Source organism: Acanthaster planci, linkage group LG08, assembly GCF_054643075.1.
Source record: "Acanthaster planci isolate LZ-2023a linkage group LG08, COTS_SCS, whole genome shotgun sequence".
NCBI classification, from domain to species: domain Eukaryota; kingdom Metazoa; phylum Echinodermata; class Asteroidea; order Valvatida; family Acanthasteridae; genus Acanthaster; species Acanthaster planci.
In genome coordinates, this window is record NC_141784.1 from 1,772,212 (window position 1) to 1,789,949 (window position 17,738).

The 17,738-nt window shown below is 43.1% G+C and overlaps 1 protein-coding gene and 2 non-coding genes across 3 annotated transcripts; all 3 read right to left on the bottom strand.

The window, feature by feature from the left end:
- Nucleotides 1-4,952: 4,952 nt before the first annotated feature.
- On the bottom strand, nucleotides 4,953-17,113 carry rpl4 (ribosomal protein L4). Its single transcript, XM_022228984.2, has 10 exons — nucleotides 16,963-17,113; nucleotides 13,060-13,237; nucleotides 12,644-12,750; nucleotides 11,770-11,908; nucleotides 10,896-11,020; nucleotides 10,495-10,624; nucleotides 7,719-7,875; nucleotides 6,739-6,822; nucleotides 6,165-6,327; nucleotides 4,953-5,514 (listed from the first exon to the last, which is right to left on the bottom strand). The coding sequence occupies exons 1-10, from the start codon at nucleotides 16,963-16,965 to the stop codon at nucleotides 5,428-5,430; spliced, it is 1,173 nt and encodes a 390-aa protein (XP_022084676.1). The 5' UTR covers nucleotides 16,966-17,113; the 3' UTR covers nucleotides 4,953-5,427.
- LOC147798297 (small nucleolar RNA SNORD18) lies at nucleotides 6,564-6,636 on the bottom strand. Its single transcript, XR_015426281.1, has one exon. It is a non-coding gene; the product is annotated as a small nucleolar RNA SNORD18 (small nucleolar RNA).
- On the bottom strand, nucleotides 10,343-10,412 carry LOC147798298 (small nucleolar RNA SNORD18). Its single transcript, XR_015426280.1, has one exon. It is a non-coding gene; the product is annotated as a small nucleolar RNA SNORD18 (small nucleolar RNA).
- Nucleotides 17,114-17,738: the final 625 nt, after the last annotated feature.

The following is a 17,738-nucleotide window of genomic DNA, read 5'->3' on the forward strand; positions in this document are numbered from 1 at the left end:
TATATATAAATTCCCGGGGACATGATTTCTGACGAGAGCGTAAGGGGAAACACGAACCCAAACTACAGTTCTGTGAGTTCCCCTAGCGCGATCTCAAAATTTTTCTTTCAGGGAAAAAGTGAAAATAAAAATATACAAACGAATAACGCAGGGTGTTTTTAAGCAAAACATCATAAGACAGGAATTAAGAAAGGCTGACCTTAGTCAGCTTTCTTGCTTAGTAATTTGCGACGCAAAGAACTGCTTCACTCCCTTCCTCAGTGAAATGACGTTATTCATCACTAATTGACTTTTAACGGAAGCAGAACAGGACGGAAAAAAGAGCATTTAAAATCAATTGCGTGTATGGGGATGGCTCCAGTGAAGATTTCACTTCATTACACGCGTCATTCACAATTTGTTGTGACGTAAAACTAAGCCACAATACGTTCAGTAAAAGGAGCAGTATTAAGGATGATGAATGAATCGAAAAGGCTTCGGAAGTCATAATAATGGCATAATCTATCGGTCGTAAACTTCAGCCACCCAAACTCAATACTACGCTAATTTGGGCGTAAAACTTCCTTGTCAGAAGAACGGCAAAACCAGCGCGAGTGCCTCAGATTAAAAGTATATAGAAATAATGGAATCTTAAAGGAATCCTAAGGGAAACTGAGCGGACAAGTTTGCGACGGCTGTCTTTTCGATTTGCATAGGCCTATACTCATTAAGTAACTTAAGCTGCTCTCGATCAACTCAACCGTACATGTCTTCCACGAAACCTGAATCTTTCGCGCTAAATAGGCCTGGTTGTATTAGGAGGCCTTTGCGGAGAAACGGCATCGACGGTGAAGGGTATAAGCACCAGCGACGAACTATGGTTCGACCGACACTGCCCAAACATGAGTGGGCTGGACCGGCCGCAGAAGCCGGGGGGTCCCCCATGTTACCATTTGGAACCAGGCCCCGGGGTGCAGTGGTCACATCGCTGGTTACCAATAGGCTGTATAATTTATCGGTACACAGGTAACCATTTTTACATGAAAATAAGCACTATGGCTGTCGTCGACCATGCATCATAGGCCTACGCCGCAAGGGGTATATACAGCCAACGGCAAAATACGATTGACTATGGGACACAAAATATTTCAACCATGGCCGTTGATTGTGGCTGTATTGCTCGTGCGCATTGTTAAAAAGCAATTGACCAGCGAGTTCGCGACGGGAAAATTACATGCGCCCTCTGTTGATACCGGAGGTTGAACGCACTTGTTGAAATCTTTATAAAGTTGTTTTGAATTGGAATAAGAGTAAAGAGAAGACAGATTGCAGAAGACCGGGTATAATTATTCGCCACCTTGCGTGACATGCCCTGTTCCGGTTGTTCGTAAATATAGCCAACAACTTTGGGAAAAGCTTGCCCGACTGCCGGCTTAATAATAAGGTGGCTGCCCTTCTGAAGTACGTGTACTCCATCAATGCCTGGCTGTCCCAGGCAGTTCCTGAACACACCCAATGGAAACCGTCACCTGTTATATCCCGCGACTTTAATGAGGCACTGTATGACGGTCTCCTTCCCTTTGTGTAACATTAGAACGGCGCCTGCATTTACATGCTGCGAGGAAATTAGGAGAAAATTGCATTTTGCCTGTATTATGTTATAACATGACATCGTTGCTCGTTTTTTACAAGGGCACTTAGTTTTAATGACAATGGTGCCTGCGCGTTCTTTCATGGCTGAGGGTAGACGGCAGGAACAAAGCAAAGCAATGATAAATGGTGATAATGCTATGACAACAAGTACTAGAATTTCGGATGGCTAATATTAATTCTTGGGGAGGTAAGGGGCCTCAAAGTACTCTCAACGTTTCTTTTACGTTTTTTCCTATGTATATTGATGTCTATTTTCCCATTTTTAAAACTTCTTATTTTTCACTGTTTGGTTTCTTACTGGATTTTAAATGTAATTTTTCAGCTATTTTTCAAGAATAAGCAACCTTTTTCTGTGGATGACTCTGATATATTTGTATATTTGTGGTAATGTTTATTTTACGATTTTGATGAATTCTTTTCTCATTTAATAAGGGCCCAAATGGTCAGCTCCTGCTGGATGGGTTACCCTCAATAAAGATGGTTGAAATGAAATAAAAAATAAAGCATCGCAGGGGCCTCGAGCCAAAGGGGCAGCGCCAGAGATAGGAGTGTGGGGAAGGATGCCGTGCCGCCCGTCAAGCCTGTGAATGCTATAAGACACCCCGCGTTATGTCCGAGTCGAGTTGCAACGTCACGCGACGCACACGATGCATGCTGAACGCTTCGAATGGGGTTAATTTAATACCTTGCAACCGCGCTGTATACCAGACACCGAAGTGGGACAGAGGTGGGTACCCCCCCCCCACCAGGTCCAATCCCTATACACGCTCCAGCCTATTGTTACTTAACCCATCCCCCAGATGTCTGAAAAGAATTCCTGAGATACCAGTATAACATAACCAGCACGAAGGCGGGGGGGGGGGTCTCCCTGTCCCATAGTTTGCATCAACGTAGCTCTGACCTGGCCGCGTATGTGTAATTTCTTTTCGGGATCGCACATTGGAGGCGCCTTTCGAGCGCTTATTTAATAACATTCTTTAGGCTGTTCTTTGCTTCGTTATTTAAGAGTTGTTGATTACGCATACTCATCGCTTCACTCTCACAAATGATGCAAATTATGGAACAGATCGAGAGACCCCCCCCCGGCCTTTTTGTCGGTCATTGTTATACTGGTATCTCAGGAATTCTTTTCAGCCATGGGGGGGGTTGTTAAGTAACATTAGGCTGGAGCGTGTAAAGGATTGGACTTTTAGGGGGGGCCCTCTCTGACCCCGCATTTCGTGCCTGGTGTGCACTCTCGGTTGAGCAAACACACCTCACCGTCCCATTAACTATGATATGATGCCCACCCACCCGTTTTCGTTTCCTTTAGCAAGGCGAAAGGGAGTGCGCCCTCACTCGGTATTCTTGGACGCACCCACGTTTCCTCCTTTGATAAACGGTTTTTCACAGCTTCTGAGTGCCAGTGTTGAGACGTTGTAATGATGCCAGGTGACTTACTGGGGTCTTCACCAAGTGTTTGCCAGTTTAGATGAAAGGAGAAAAGTTTTGTTCGCTCTTTGTTGCTTTTAGTCCACAGAAATTTTGGAAACGGTCGTTGCGGGGTATTACCGGCGACTCCCTCCGTAGCGCCACAGAGAACCTACACCCTCCCTCCTACTCTCGGCCAAGGCGCCCTCCACAACCGTGAAATACCTAGCAATATGACAGAAGAAACAGGAGAGTTGAGCCAGATCAAAGACAGGAGTATAGCCCTTCCCTACGGATCCCACCTATCTCACCTAGTATATACACCCGTGTTAGCCGACCTGCACAGGCCTCTTATACAACAACGAGTCCAGTACAAATAGTGTCTCATCATCTTTAAGATCCTACAGGGTGATGCTTCACCTTGTATAGGTGATCTTGTCCAATTCTATGCTTCCAGGTCATTGGGGTTTGCGGTCATCCAAAAGCAATCTTCTCAAGGAAACTGTGGCTCATTATCGTTGGGGGGAGAGAAGCTTTCAGATTGCAGCACCAAAACTTTGGATCTTTACCGGAATCTGTGAGACTATCGAGATCACTCCACACATTCAAGGACAGATTATAATCATATTTGCATAGACGGGCGTTTGGTTAATATTCCTCAACTTATCATTATTGGATGTTTTGCTTATTAGCGCCGTTCGTGGCGGATACTGGCGTTCTATAAATGTGCATGATTATTATTATACTTTATTATTATTATTAAGACCTAAGTCATCGGAGGCCATGCCACTGATATGCTGTCTGCTTCCGTAACATGGGCCCCAGTTTGGCTGGTCTACCTTCCCCATCTGTTAATCTCCTGTTCAAGTTCGCCGCCCAAGGACACACTTAAGGATTCACTCAAAGCCAATCGTTCGGAAAGAGCCTATTACTCCGGACATTCTTCAAAAATTATTTGATTCCCAAGGCCAGCCCACGGCAACCCTCTCTGATCTGCGAACATTGTTTCGTAACTTATGCCGCTTTTTGAAAATTTGATGACATAAGTACAGTCATATCAGGCGTTGCGACTGTAGTTTTAAGTCTGATTGGAGGTATTTCTGTATAAATCCGAAAACGACCTAATTTGTCAAGAGAAAACATTGTATTCATAGCAAGATCCTTTCAGCCGAATTGTCCAGTCGTTCTCGCCGGGGCGTTATTTGAATGCTTTGGGTGATAAAATTCACTCACAATTATTCGCGGGCTCGCATCTTCTAAGAAGGGCTTTGTTGAAACCTCTCACAGCCCAAGCACGAGAACAAGGGAAGTTGTTTTACAAGCCCTTACACGTTCTGTACTCGACAATACGCTCTATGGACTCCATAGTCTCAGATCGGGCGGAGCCTCAGCAGCCTACAATGCTCACATCTCCCCTTACCTTAATTTCCCGACACGGCAGATAGAGGTGTCAAAGGTCGTGATGCTTACCTTCAATCCAGTACATAAGATGTTCTTTTAACTTCTAGATCCCTGGGTATGTTATCTGTTTCTGCTGGTGAATGTATAAACGTGTACCAAAGAAAGAAGTTGTTACGTGAACAACGGGGTGCTTTTGCTCAGCCAAGCCCCATATTGTTCAACTGACACGTCTTTATGCCTACTTTGCTTCGTTTTCTTTGTATCACGGAGATATAGAAAAGAAATGAGCATTCTGACATAAGAACGTGGGAAGAAAGTCAAATGTGTAGACATCTCACACGGTCGAGTTGTCTCTGTCAAAGTAGAGTTGTCTTAACGGACGACTTGGCAAACGGTAAAGTTGACACAACTCGACCGGCTGTGCGTCAAAAGGTGAGACAAGTCGACCTCGATATGTGATAAACATGTATATCACACCTCCGAATAAAAAACTCAAATACTTTTACAACTTTATTTTTTACTGAAGTCAGAAGCTTCAGTCGCTTTATTGGGTGTGACTTCTTTTTCAAATATTTTGTGTTTGTCACTTTTTTTTACCACTTCTAACCCGGGCAGCCTTGCGACACAACCACTGAACAACCAAACTAAAACCTGATACATGTACTTTCAGCTCCAAAAACCAAGCCTTTACCAAGCTTTTTTTTTCAAAAGAAAACGTGATGGGAAAGATGTGTAATGACAATCTTATCCGAACGTTTGCAGCTGCAACATTTTACAACTGTTTGCAAGGTTTCAAAAACGAAGTTTGTCGTGAAAAGTGTGCATTGTAGTATTAAGCTTACTAAAGGCAAACCAATCTGTTCCTTTAAATTTCTGTCCCCAACTGGCTATAGATTTAAGAATGAAGGACAGAGACAAGTTAATGTGAAATTTGTCGTCCTGTTATAAGCAGCGGTGCTGCACCGTAACGGCATCAGGTCTTGTCTACTTTCCCTTGGGCTGTTTTTTGGCTTTCCCAGAAGCCTTCGGTGCCTCAGAAGCCTTCTCAGCTGGGGGGTCAGCAGGTGTAATCTGCCAAGAGGAGGAAAGGTGAGTGGGGGTGTCAATCAGTTCTGTGAAGTTATCACTCGGGATTGGTGTCTGTCCTTTCGCTCACTGCAAACAAAGACCTGCATGCTTTCTGGGAGTTTGTAACCTGATCCACTTGACCAAAGAGCTGCCATCAGAATACATTACTTGGCACTACTGTGGTACACTGTCACTAGTCTGAATGCCAAGTTATCCTGGCTCGAGTCACAACACAAGCTAATCAAACGAAAGCACCCCAAAGTCACTCCTTATCTCCTGTTACTTGAGACTTATTAGTGAACTAGTGATAGACCATAACAGACTGAAGACTTGGTCAAGCCAACAACTTGCTATCCAGAGCTTACAGTTTTCCTCAACAGGATGCAGCAGTGGTCTGGCATCTTCAAAGCTGCAGTGAGTTGCTCTCGAGTTAGTTTATTCTGTATTTTGTGAAGGACTAGAAAGGGCCCGTTACGATCTAAATTAGAAAGTGTTTCTGTACAATTTGACTGTCTGAATATGAGGTTTATGAGGTCTGCCAAAATGACAATCATAAAATAGCCGACAGAATCCGAATCGAATCTCTGTTTGGTGGTACACATGGCATAGGAAATGGCTGTCAATAAGACCTGTCCAGAGTGAGTGGCACTTACCCCACGTTTCTTGTCGTAGTGGGCCTGCCTCCGTGCTCTGGCCCGCTCCTCAGCCAGCTTGGCCTGACGCTTCTGGGTCTTGGAGTAGGGGTTCAGCTTGAACATGGCGCGGACGTTCCTCAGTGGGTTCTTCTTCAGCACCTTGCGCTGGTTGGCATCCAACCTGGCGACATGAGGAACGCGTAATGGTTCAGGAAAATGGAAGCTGTGGTTACGAAGCTGTCTGATTTGAGCCTGGCGAAGTATTGCCAACGTGCCCAGTGTTGGTGGTAAATAACCTCACACTTCCTGACTCATGAACATGTGCTCATTTAACTGAAATTTCGCCCACCTTTTGGGTGATGTAGTAACCTTTTAATTTTGGCTGTCACAATTCTTTCACTCAAAAAAAGCTCAACAGAGATCAGAACACTTGAAACATCAGTGATGACTCAGAAACACGAACCAAGAGAAACAGAATTCATCATATCTCTGTATGGCAATATCAATCAACACTAATGTCTTCTATCCATTACCATGGAAACACGTCTCTCTGATACACTATCCATCACCACAGAAACAACATTGTACTTACCTCTTGGGTCTCAGTGCTCTCCGGATTTCCTGACTCTTCAGCAGACGGTTGAGGTCAGAGTTCATCATCATGGGCATAGGCAGGCTGTAAGAGAAATGAGGCCAAAAGCCCTGCTATTTCTGGATTCATCATTTCTATGAACAAAAAGCTTGACTCTATGTACACAAAAGAAGGCTGAGGCGATGCTGTCTTTTAACTTTAAAATGCACCTTTGACTCACTGACTCAAAAACATCTGGTCGCTCTTTCAGGATTGCTAACTAGACTATTACAGCACTTTTAATACCTGATTAAGACCTCCAAACGCATCAACAACTTCTGAAGGACAGACCTTATGTGTGTGACATCACGTAAGAAGGTATTTCTTTCTTCCTCTCGCGTAAACTTCTTGTGCATTCATTGTAACGATATCAAAATAACAAAAAACAGCCTCTAAGACACCACTAACAAATAACTGCTACTCCCTCAGTGTTGTAGTCAAGCCCACTTACGACCTTCACAAGCCCACACAAGATCAACGCAAGACCTCCAGTCTGAATTCAAGCCTCAAGCTGTTCAAATGCACTGGAACAAAAGCATTCCTTTGTCATTGTTCACCCTGTTAGTTGTGTCTGGTCTTGTGATGGTCTGGACCACAACACTGTCCTTTGGTATACTCTAGTGTTCAAACACATGGCAATGCATTACCCGAGTTAATCGCAAGTAACAGCCATTCTGGTTATACAAATGCTACAGATTGCTTTGTATACACATCTCCATCTTTTCTTTGTTATACGAAGTACATGGCACAATTTTTGAATGTCCAGAGAGAAACTGATTCTGTGTACTATCAAAATAAGCCCTTTACACAAGCCTCAACTTTGACAAAAACTGATTTCCAGTAAAGTAAACGCAACGTTTTAGGTGACCATAACTAGCCTAGGTTCCTGTGCAGGGCCTCATCTCTCTCCAGAGCCAGAGACAAAGGTACTTCTGACTTACTTGTAATTCTTCTTTTCTGCTGAGGGTTTCTTCCATGTGCCATAGAGCGAATCCAGTCTGCGGAAGGCACTCTCAGTCCAGATACAGAATCGGCCGACATGACCGCCAGGGGCAAGCCTGAGCAGGTTCATCTTGGTGACATTCATCAGCTTGATTCCTGAAAAAAAGGTTTACAACGCATAATACTTAATGTTCACCCCGTTGAGCCTTCTGATTTGGCAAGTATGAAATAAGTCCTATCACACTTCCAAAGGCATTTTTTCCCAAGCAATATTCCTTAACCTTAAACTCTCCTCAAGCCTCCAAAATCACCCAGGGTGATTTTGGAGGGTTGAGGAAGACAGACAGAAAAGTGTGGCTGATTGCAAAGGATGCACTGTGTCAAAGTTGTGGGTTGGACCTTTTTTTATTTATGCTCAGCCATGCATAAATTTGTGCCTACAGTATATGTGAAATTCTCCATACTGCTCAAGGATACCACTTGCACTGCCTCAATATCACAGGAATTGCTGGATGATTTTGAAGGAGTGAGGCAGTGAACACCCTTCATAGGATCCCACTCAAGAAATAGATGATTATGGAGGATTGAGACAGTGAGGCAGAATATTTTTTTTTTATGGATGATTGATGATGATGATTTACATGGATGATTGGAGGATTTTGAAGGATCGAGGAGGGTGCCTAGCAAAAAGGCCTAGAGGGTTAGAGATAATCCTCTAACCTCCATTGGGCAGGAAACCAACACCACTAAGTATTACTGGTTAGGCTTTGGCTTTCTGCATTCTCTAAAATCATCTAAAATCCCTCTGGTGGATAACAAAAGATGTGGGCTAGTAAGGGTCGAAGGATGATGCTGGACAAGCATGCCAGGAAGCCTATACTACCATCATCAAATGCTTTTGGCTACTGCTTCCAACCTGTAAGTTGTACAAGATATAGCAGCAACCAGGCCTCGACATTAACGGTTGTCTGATTGCCCAGGACAAGTAATTTCTTCTTTCGGTCAAGTAAAAATCAAGGCCAAATTGCCTGATGGACAGGCACTTTTTCCTAATTTTTTTTCCGTGGCCAAGAATAACAGTTAGCAAATTTACCTTCGATTTTTTTTCCTCTTAAAAAAATGACAAAAAGTGGTGAAAGTATGCAGCCATGTCATGTATGTGGCGTAAAATTATTTTTTGCACCATTATGTACAAGTATGTACAAACAAAACTTGCGTGTATTAAGCAGGGCACCTTTCCACAGAACGAAAAATGCGTACACAAATAAACTATAAAATACCCTCATGTCTGGGTATCAAACTTCATTGGTTATTGCTCGCACGGCGCAGCAGAGCTTTGACGGCCGGAAGCTCGAAGACTGTTTTACATGTGGCTGTGACTTGATTACAGAGCGTGAAATTACGGTCGAACATCAGACATTTTCCGAGCACTTATTGTGCTTGTCCAAACAAAATCAAAGATGCTTGGACAAATTGCCCAGCCGACACATCAATAACTGCTCTAAAAATAATATCAACACAAGATATGGGATTTATGGCGTCTGATTTCTTATTAGTTTTGTGTTAGAATTACGTGTTCCTCAGAACTGATCGCTCATCACTGGCCAGTGCCACCCAGCCCCATGCATATATGTACATTACTTGAGCTTGCACCACAGACATGAAATTGCCCCATAATTCTTTGCGTATCGTCAACATTCTCGTTTCGCTGTCACAGTGGTGAAAACACGTGCGCGAAGCTCTGTGTATTAAAAGAACCTGCTCTGGTTCCCGCCGCGCCGCATCCATGCAAAAGAATGCATGATGGAAATGTAGCAACCAGTACCAGTCTGTACTGTACATGTACTGAAGTACTGTACATCAACACTCTTCATCGGCCGTACACATCGCAAATGCAAAAGGCTGCAGGCCCGAAAGACATCAATGTTATGTTGCAAGAGGTTTTCTGCAAGTTAATTCACAGAACTTGGTCTCTTAATTTATGTCTGTATTTTCTGTGTTCGTGGTACTTGTGTGTGTACTTTTCGAATATATGACACCAGGCAAAATCGTCGAGTGGTTGAGAAATAGCCATTAGGCCTACCCAAACTTGTACAAATGATGCAGAGTGCTGCGCACTCCCTGCATACATGCAATAGCTGAGGGTGATGTATATTCATGTCATATTGGCATACAATTTCATCAATGGTGATTTAGATCTATAGTAAAGATTGCGGTAACACCATGTATTTATCTCTTCTTTGAGTATGTGTGGTTCTGAGAAGAACCGGGGAATAACTCACATACTCAAAGAAGAGATAAATACATGGTGTTACCGCAATCTTTACTATAGATCTAGTTTCTTTCACCATGAAAACCTTTAAGTCTTCAATGGTGATTTGTTGAAGGAAGGAATACTGTCCCGGGAAGCAATAAGGAACTAAACCAGGGTTTGGGTAAGTAAAATCTTACCTCCTGCAAGTAAATTTTCAGGGCTACTTGCCCAATGGACAAGTTGTTACAAAAATAAATGTTGAGACCTGGCAGCAACTGACTTTAGCTTGGTAATTTTCTGCTGATGTACACATTCGAAGTCAATTCTATTGGTAACAATGCACGGTGGCTTTTTCCAATGCACTGCACAGGGATCAGAGCTTAAAACGCCAATCACATGTCATCAGCAACACGGACTAAGTATTATCTCATCATATCCCTTTAAAGATTGCTTCCACTATAAATGAACAAAAGAAAACCAAGAATTGTTGTATAAACGTTGCTGAAGGTATTGTGACTCACCTGGGATGTTTCTGAAGGCCCGCGAGATGCCGTTATCCTTCTCAAAGATGATGAGGGGACCAAGGCGCTGGACATGACGCCGGTTTCGCATCTTGCCCTTGCCAGCTCGGATACGCTTGGATTTGTACACCTACAGAATTTGAGGATAAAACATTTGATCTAAAAATGTCTTCAAATAAATGTATCCCAAATATGTTTACCATCGGCCACTCTGAAAGTTACGCCATCTAACAAGCTTAACAAATCACTTTGACAACTGCTGCACTTAGAGTGTGAGGGAGGGGAAGACAACAGGCAGGACCGGATAATGCCGGACTTCCATAAAATTCTTTTAGTTCTGTCTCTTTTGGCTATCCTCGTGGTGTCCAATCTTTCAAAATAAGAGGAGATCCTGGCTTAACCTTCTTGATGTCTGGCCAGGCCTTGAACTTCTTCAGGAAAAGGACAGCCTCCTTGGTACGCTTGTAGTCCTGAATGGCGTCACTTACAACAAGGGGGACCTCGGGGATACGATCAATGAGATGACCTGAAAAACAATATGCAATCAAGAGTGAAGGAATCCAAAAGAAAAACAAAAGTCATCTGAAAAACAAGTCATCTTTTCTGGCATGCAATTATTAACTGTTTTATATTTCAAGTAACAAACACAAACTGAATGCCTGATCACTACTACAAGACCACATACAGTCGAACATGGTTAATACAAGCTCTAAGAAGGTCTAAGCAAGCACTGTTATACACTACGGCAATAACGAAATTCCGGTTATAACAAATACATATCTGTGGTCCCAGCGAAAATGTGCACATTTCTTGGGGAGGAAAATCTGTTACAGTGAAATCGGACTGTACAAAATTCCCGTTACAAAGAAAGTTTTTGTGACTCCGTTGCCTGAAAAACCATTGCTGACAACCCGTTTACAATGAGCGTTTACGAATCAGTGGTGAAAACACGTGCGCAATGCAATTGAAGCAATGCTGCGCTAGTTCCCGCTGCACCAAAATACTGCCAAAGAAGGCATGATGGAAATGCAGTAACCAGTCTATGTACAGCATACGCATTCTAGCCAAAAAAGCTTTGTACGTTGCATTACATCATACACGAATGCAGCTCTGCAACAAACACTGCCGTAACCAAATTTCTGCAAGTTCATTCACAGAAATTGATCTCATGTCTGTTTGTATTTTCTGTGTTCGTGAATTTAATTTGGGGTTGTACTGTTGGTACTTGAAGCAAGCATGTTGCACAAAATTTCGAGCCATTTTCCATTAACTTACCCTTTGACATGACCAGGGCTGGCACGGCGGTAGCAGCCAGGGCAGAGCACATGGCATATCGCTTCTGGTTGACGTTGGTGCGGCTGTGCCACTTGCGCCAGGTCTTGGTGGGGGCAAACATGCGGCCACCGCGACACATCTGAAGGCGTGACAAGAGTCAAGGCAAACTGGACGATGGTGATCCAGTCCCAGAGGCTGGGTGCGTGAGCCTTGCAATCTCACCAGGCACCCTCCACCAAGAGGTTTGAATGGCATTGGCAAGCACTGAGCAAGGTACAGCCCCAGCCACAGTGAACATTACAAGGGGCTTGATGCCCCTGCAAAGCTTCTGTGTGAATACTGTGGCACTGGGCTCCTCCAGGATTTTGGAAGAGTCAGAGATCCTCAGGGAAAGGCTACAAGTTCCCTGATTAAACAATCACACTTCTGAATTTAACAGAGCCAAATAACAGTGAAGTGTCAGTCTGTAGAATAAGGCAAACACATAATGGCTAAAGCAAAGTCCTTCTCTGTATTATGATCCAGAAAAGTGCAGTGACAAAATAGAAAGTGTTGAATCATTAACTCTCATCAAAGCTTGTTACTTTCAGCATGGTTAGGGTTGATGTTCAACAAAAGTGTGGAAGCTAAAACCTCCCTAAGAGTCCTCAGTGTTCCAATTTCAATAGGATCCTGCAAACACCCTAAGGAGCTAGCGTTGAAGGAAGATGATGAAACCTACTCTTTGTAGACTGTATGACGGGCATGGCACCTACTGACTGGCAAACCCAAGCAAAGAAGTGTTAAAAGTTACTCCCAAAGCATTCAGCACAATGCAGGAGAGGGGAATAGGGGAAGGGAAGAAATGCATCATGAGAGCCTTCTCAAAGGATACGTTTCCGAATGCAGCCTGACCAGATCTGTGAGTTCCACCACCGCGGACACGTGGAATACGGGCCACAGCACGTCCAGTTCCCCAGGATTCAGCACTGGTCTGGTGACCTGTCAATACATGACACACGTTTCAATGTACCTAAACAATTAAGCTCTCAGTATTAAACTTGCAGTTAAGAAGTTGATCATATCTACGTTTATGTTATCAATCAAGGATTTTCTTTCATTTAATGTGATAAATTTCCAAGGACACAATTGTATTGGGGAAATGTTACTTTCTATTTGAGGGTTTAATTTTTAAAAACACTTATCTGATAAAGTTTTCAACTGATTTGAGTAACTGAAGAAGATTTGGGTCAAAACAATAGAATCAGTTCAACCAGGTGCTACCATTCTACCAAATGCACACAACTGTACCTGCTAGCTTGCTGACGGCATAGGGCTGGCGGCTGTTCTTGCGCATGTTGGTGTGCACAAAGTTGACGATATCTGGGCGGATGGGCGCCTTGAAGACTGCGGGCAGCTTGACGTTGGTGCCACTGGCTTCATTCTTCTCAGTGTAGACCGTAATGAGAGGGCGTGCAGCAGCAACGGCCTGATAATGGGAAGAAGTAGACCAGTCATGTCAGGTCAACGAGGTCAGTAAGCTGATACAGGTGTCACAAAAATGCCTCGCATTGTGCACAATAACTCAGGTATACTTGGTGAGTTATTAAGTTCCAAGTTCAACCAATTATCTCTCTTTTGCCCCTTTCAACATCCAAATTTCCCTTAAAACAATATCCATCCCATTCTACATCTACTCTACCTACTTTTAGTAACTAGAAGGCATCTTTTATTAGCTACAGGCATGGAGGATATGGCCAAGTAGCTCCAAGATGACTGTTTCATGGCTTGGTATGAGGACGTGAGGAGCATTCATGTGTAATGTGGACATCAAACGTCCGTATTCCCAAAGACGAAACAACCATAATAAAGAACGTGCGTGTGTCGCATTGCCAGCTGTGCCACTGTGCCGCATTTACGGAACCGGTTCCGGTTCTGCATAAATGCTCAAATTCAAATTAATTCAAAGAAAAACATGACAAAGTTAAGGTCAAAAGTTTTTCTATGTCTGCCATTATTGTGTCCTTGTAAAATCACTGAATTTGCAAAGTTGGCAATAAAATGTGTTTGATTATGTCGATTTGCATGAACTTCTTGAAACTTATCTGACTCATGGAGGAATAAGAGCTCATGTCTGACTTTAGGAGTTAAAATTTGCGCCGGCTCTCAGTCATCAGACTTGAGCTGCTGAGGCTGAGCCGTGAAGAAAACCATGTACACGTTCAGTACATGTACTGTACACGTGCGTACTATACGTTGTACACCGTACACCTACATGTATCATGTACATATCGATAGCGGTCTGGCCTGCTGGCGCCATAATGCAGCCAGCGCAGCCACATAGCCCAGCCAATCGACCGCCACAACAAAGCACACGCCTTGCCACTCTAGACTTCCCGGTTTTTGTTTATATAGCATGAAAATGGTTCAGGTCTAAGAAAAAGTAAGATATGCATTATACCTGAACATGTCCGTGATAAGTGCTGAACCAGCAGCCAAGTTTTGAAAGGCTTCGGCCTGTTTTGACTGCAGCTGTTCTTTCCTCAGCATTTTGCGTACCACAAAAACTGGCCAGGCCAGTGATTTTGCACAAAGCGTACGTGAGAATTAATCGAGGTAGTTCCGATCGACGGTTCCGATGTCGTGTATATGTACTGTTCAGATCACGTGTGGCGCGTAGCACTAAACTGCAAACACTACATTGCGGTGTTAGTTAAAATACTGCCCCGACCATACAATTGTGCCATGTGCACGAAAAGCATGGAACTACACGTTGATGAGCAATTGTTCTAGACTAACATTATTGCATGGAGCATTAAAATACTTGGCTCAGGCATATGCTGTTATGTTAACTCGATGGATAGGCCGGAGGGTGTCGCCTGTGCCGTGCTATGCTTGCCATCGTGCAGTGTGCATGGAGCGGGCCGCCGGTGCGCGGCGGCCCGAGTGTACGATATTCCCACATACACACACTGCACGCACGCCCTGCTTTATGCATGCATGCCATGCATTTGGGTGGCGCGGCGTGGTGTTCCGGTTGAATGTGAGCAATCAAGGAACAATGTGTATGCCACTTTCCATGATGCATTCCGTGTACCTCGCTGAACAGGGGCAGGTGGTCTGTGGTGAGGGGAAATCTGTGGTCATGGAACCACACTTATCACATATCGGCTCGATCATTTTGTGAGGCATGTTTGTGTAATTATAATGGAATGTAAACTCTATTACTTCATTTCATTTATGCAATAAATAAATCCCCGCAATTGCATAGAAAACAGAAACTTTATTACAACTTCACAACTACTCTTCACAACACATTCTCACTCCCTGAAGTACATATTGCTCAAACATTTTTATGTGTGTCCAGTAATACATGCGCCCAGTCCCACGCTTCTAAAATGGTTGAGCCGATGTAATTAGTGTGGTTCCCCGACCACAGATTTCCCAGATGTCTCTATACATAATCTTAATGAGAGCAGTCAGAATTATAGGCACAAAGCAACATAAACGTTTGTAACACGAATACACTACGCCTGTTTTTGTCACGTGACGTACGGCCACAGGGAATGCAGATGTGTGCGGATCGTCAAGGGATGAGAGGCGAGGATGGTAGAAAAACCTCATTTTTTGCCAAAAATATAGGTTAAATGCTACAAATGAAACACAATCATGACAATTGAGCCTGGTAGTTCCATTAGCTATTATTATAGGTCTAGGGTCTTTAGGGGAAGATTTGCCCAGAGAGCACAAACGGAGGTTTTTCTCAATCTCTGGTACGATTGTAGGGCACTTTCAAAGTGCCAAAGCATACAGAGCCATCAAAAAGACGGCCCCAGACTTAAGGCCTACGCCTTACTGCTCAGGAAGTGGGTCTTACTAATTACCATTAACACAATGTCAACACACGATAATTATGTCAAGACAGCGTCAACTTCCCGAAAAATACAAGTTCAATCTACAATAGAGGCATACAAGTGTAATACTTGGGCTGAAAGAGACTTTCCAGTAGTTGGAGGTCACAAATCAATTTGCAAAATGGAGTTTTTTCACACACAAAAAATCTCGAGCAGCATTGCTGTTCGCCGTCATCTTGCCTCCTCATGGAGATTAGACTGTACCATTTAGGTGTGGACATGCTATAAATTAAAATACTTTTCAAGAGAGTATAAATCAATATAGCAGAAACAACATCACAGATTTTCTTTGGAGCAACTGCAGAATACCCTGCCACTCTAAGAAACGACCCCTGGAATGACTGGTTATGTGGGTACAAGGTGAAAGTCCCTTGAGAAGGGTGTGACTCTTTGACCTGTACCTGGCTAAGGTTGATCATGCAGGGTGGCGGGGTATTCTGCAATTGAGCTTTTTATTTAACAGAGTTATTGTGAAGATACGAAAAGGGACAATTATTCAATCTTAAGAAAAATAAAAAATATTGTAACTTTAAAGGAAAAGGCATTGTTTCTTTATCATATAATATCACCACCCATCTAGCGTTATCAATATGGTCACAGTTGCCCCACAGGCAACATGGCTGCTGATTTCTGAGCTGGTTCGAAGGAGGCGATTTGGCCAAATTAAAATTGCAATTTTCCTGAGTCTAACCTGTTGATGTTTAAAGCCAAAATATTCTTTCCCAAATAGTACTTTACCTTTGAGTTCGAGTAGGCCTACCCTTCTTTTGATTTTTAAGGTTTTTTGGAGGTGTTGACGGTGTGTTGACCATCCGCTATGTGTTGACGGTGTGTTAATGGTAATGAGTATGACCACAGGAAGTAGCTAGCTACATGTACATGATGTAGCGAGCCTACATGACCAACACAACCATGATGACCAATCATTATGATCACGGCTACTGTGCTGTGTCTTTAAGTTGCACTTTTATTCCTGAAAAATTTTGACATCATAACCTTCATACATAATGTCAGGATAGGCACACAAATTTGACACAAAACACACAACTGACGAAAGCTAGAACCGTGGTACAGTGCACAGCACGTGGTGTCTAATACGAGACGAAATTGCAATATGGCGGCGACACGAAGCCGTCGAAGGCATGTTTGTACGTGAACCCTCCCCACGTAATTTGAGCCAAGTGCTGTTTTACCTGATTGTACAAACAAATATCTATTTTAATTAAGTGGAACAATTTCTTAAAGCCTATTTTTTCGTAAATTCATACTGTGTTAATCCAGAGTTTGCTTAGAGCCTCACCATATTGGAGATTTTGAGGGGCAGTTTTACTCTGCCTGCACAACTTTCGGCTGCCACGGGAAAAGAGGATTAATAAAGCCGGCTGACAAAAGTAATCAGGTCGTTATTTCCAAACATTTTTCAAGATCAATCAAGTGGAAACTATGTGAAAATGATGCAAATTCTTGTAAAAATGACTAAAACATACACCCAAGTCCCGTTTTTTTCAAACATTCACTGAAACATATGAAACTTGGTACAATCGAACGAACTACTTTTTCCACCCTATCGCCGCGTAGATCTTTTCCTTGCTGCTCTGTGGCTTTGATTGCCGCACGCATCTAGAGTGCGTAAAAAACGCTACAGCCGTTCACAGCGGCTTCAGAAGTCCCTCCACGTGTTACATTCAGCAGCCTAGCCACAACTTTTGGGCATAGCATCCATATAGACGACAAAAATAGTTGTTTCTAGTCACTGAATTCAACATGAAATCACGCAATTTGAAAATTAATCAGAAATTCAACAATACAAACACGAGACACTATAGGTGCCTGAGCCTGTTTGATTTATACTGTTCTATATTTTAATTAATTTTTTCAGTGGGTCTGCTTGAAACATGGGCGTAAATCCTCCCCCTGTATCGACTTAAAATGTTTGCCGCAATAAAAAGGGAAAGCAAGTTTTAAAGGAACCAGGAAATAGAAATATTGTTTTTATAAATTTTTACTAAAAACCCTTGAAATTGCATCTTTGGGTTTCAATTAACCCCATTTTAAATTTTTGCTTTGCAATTTTAA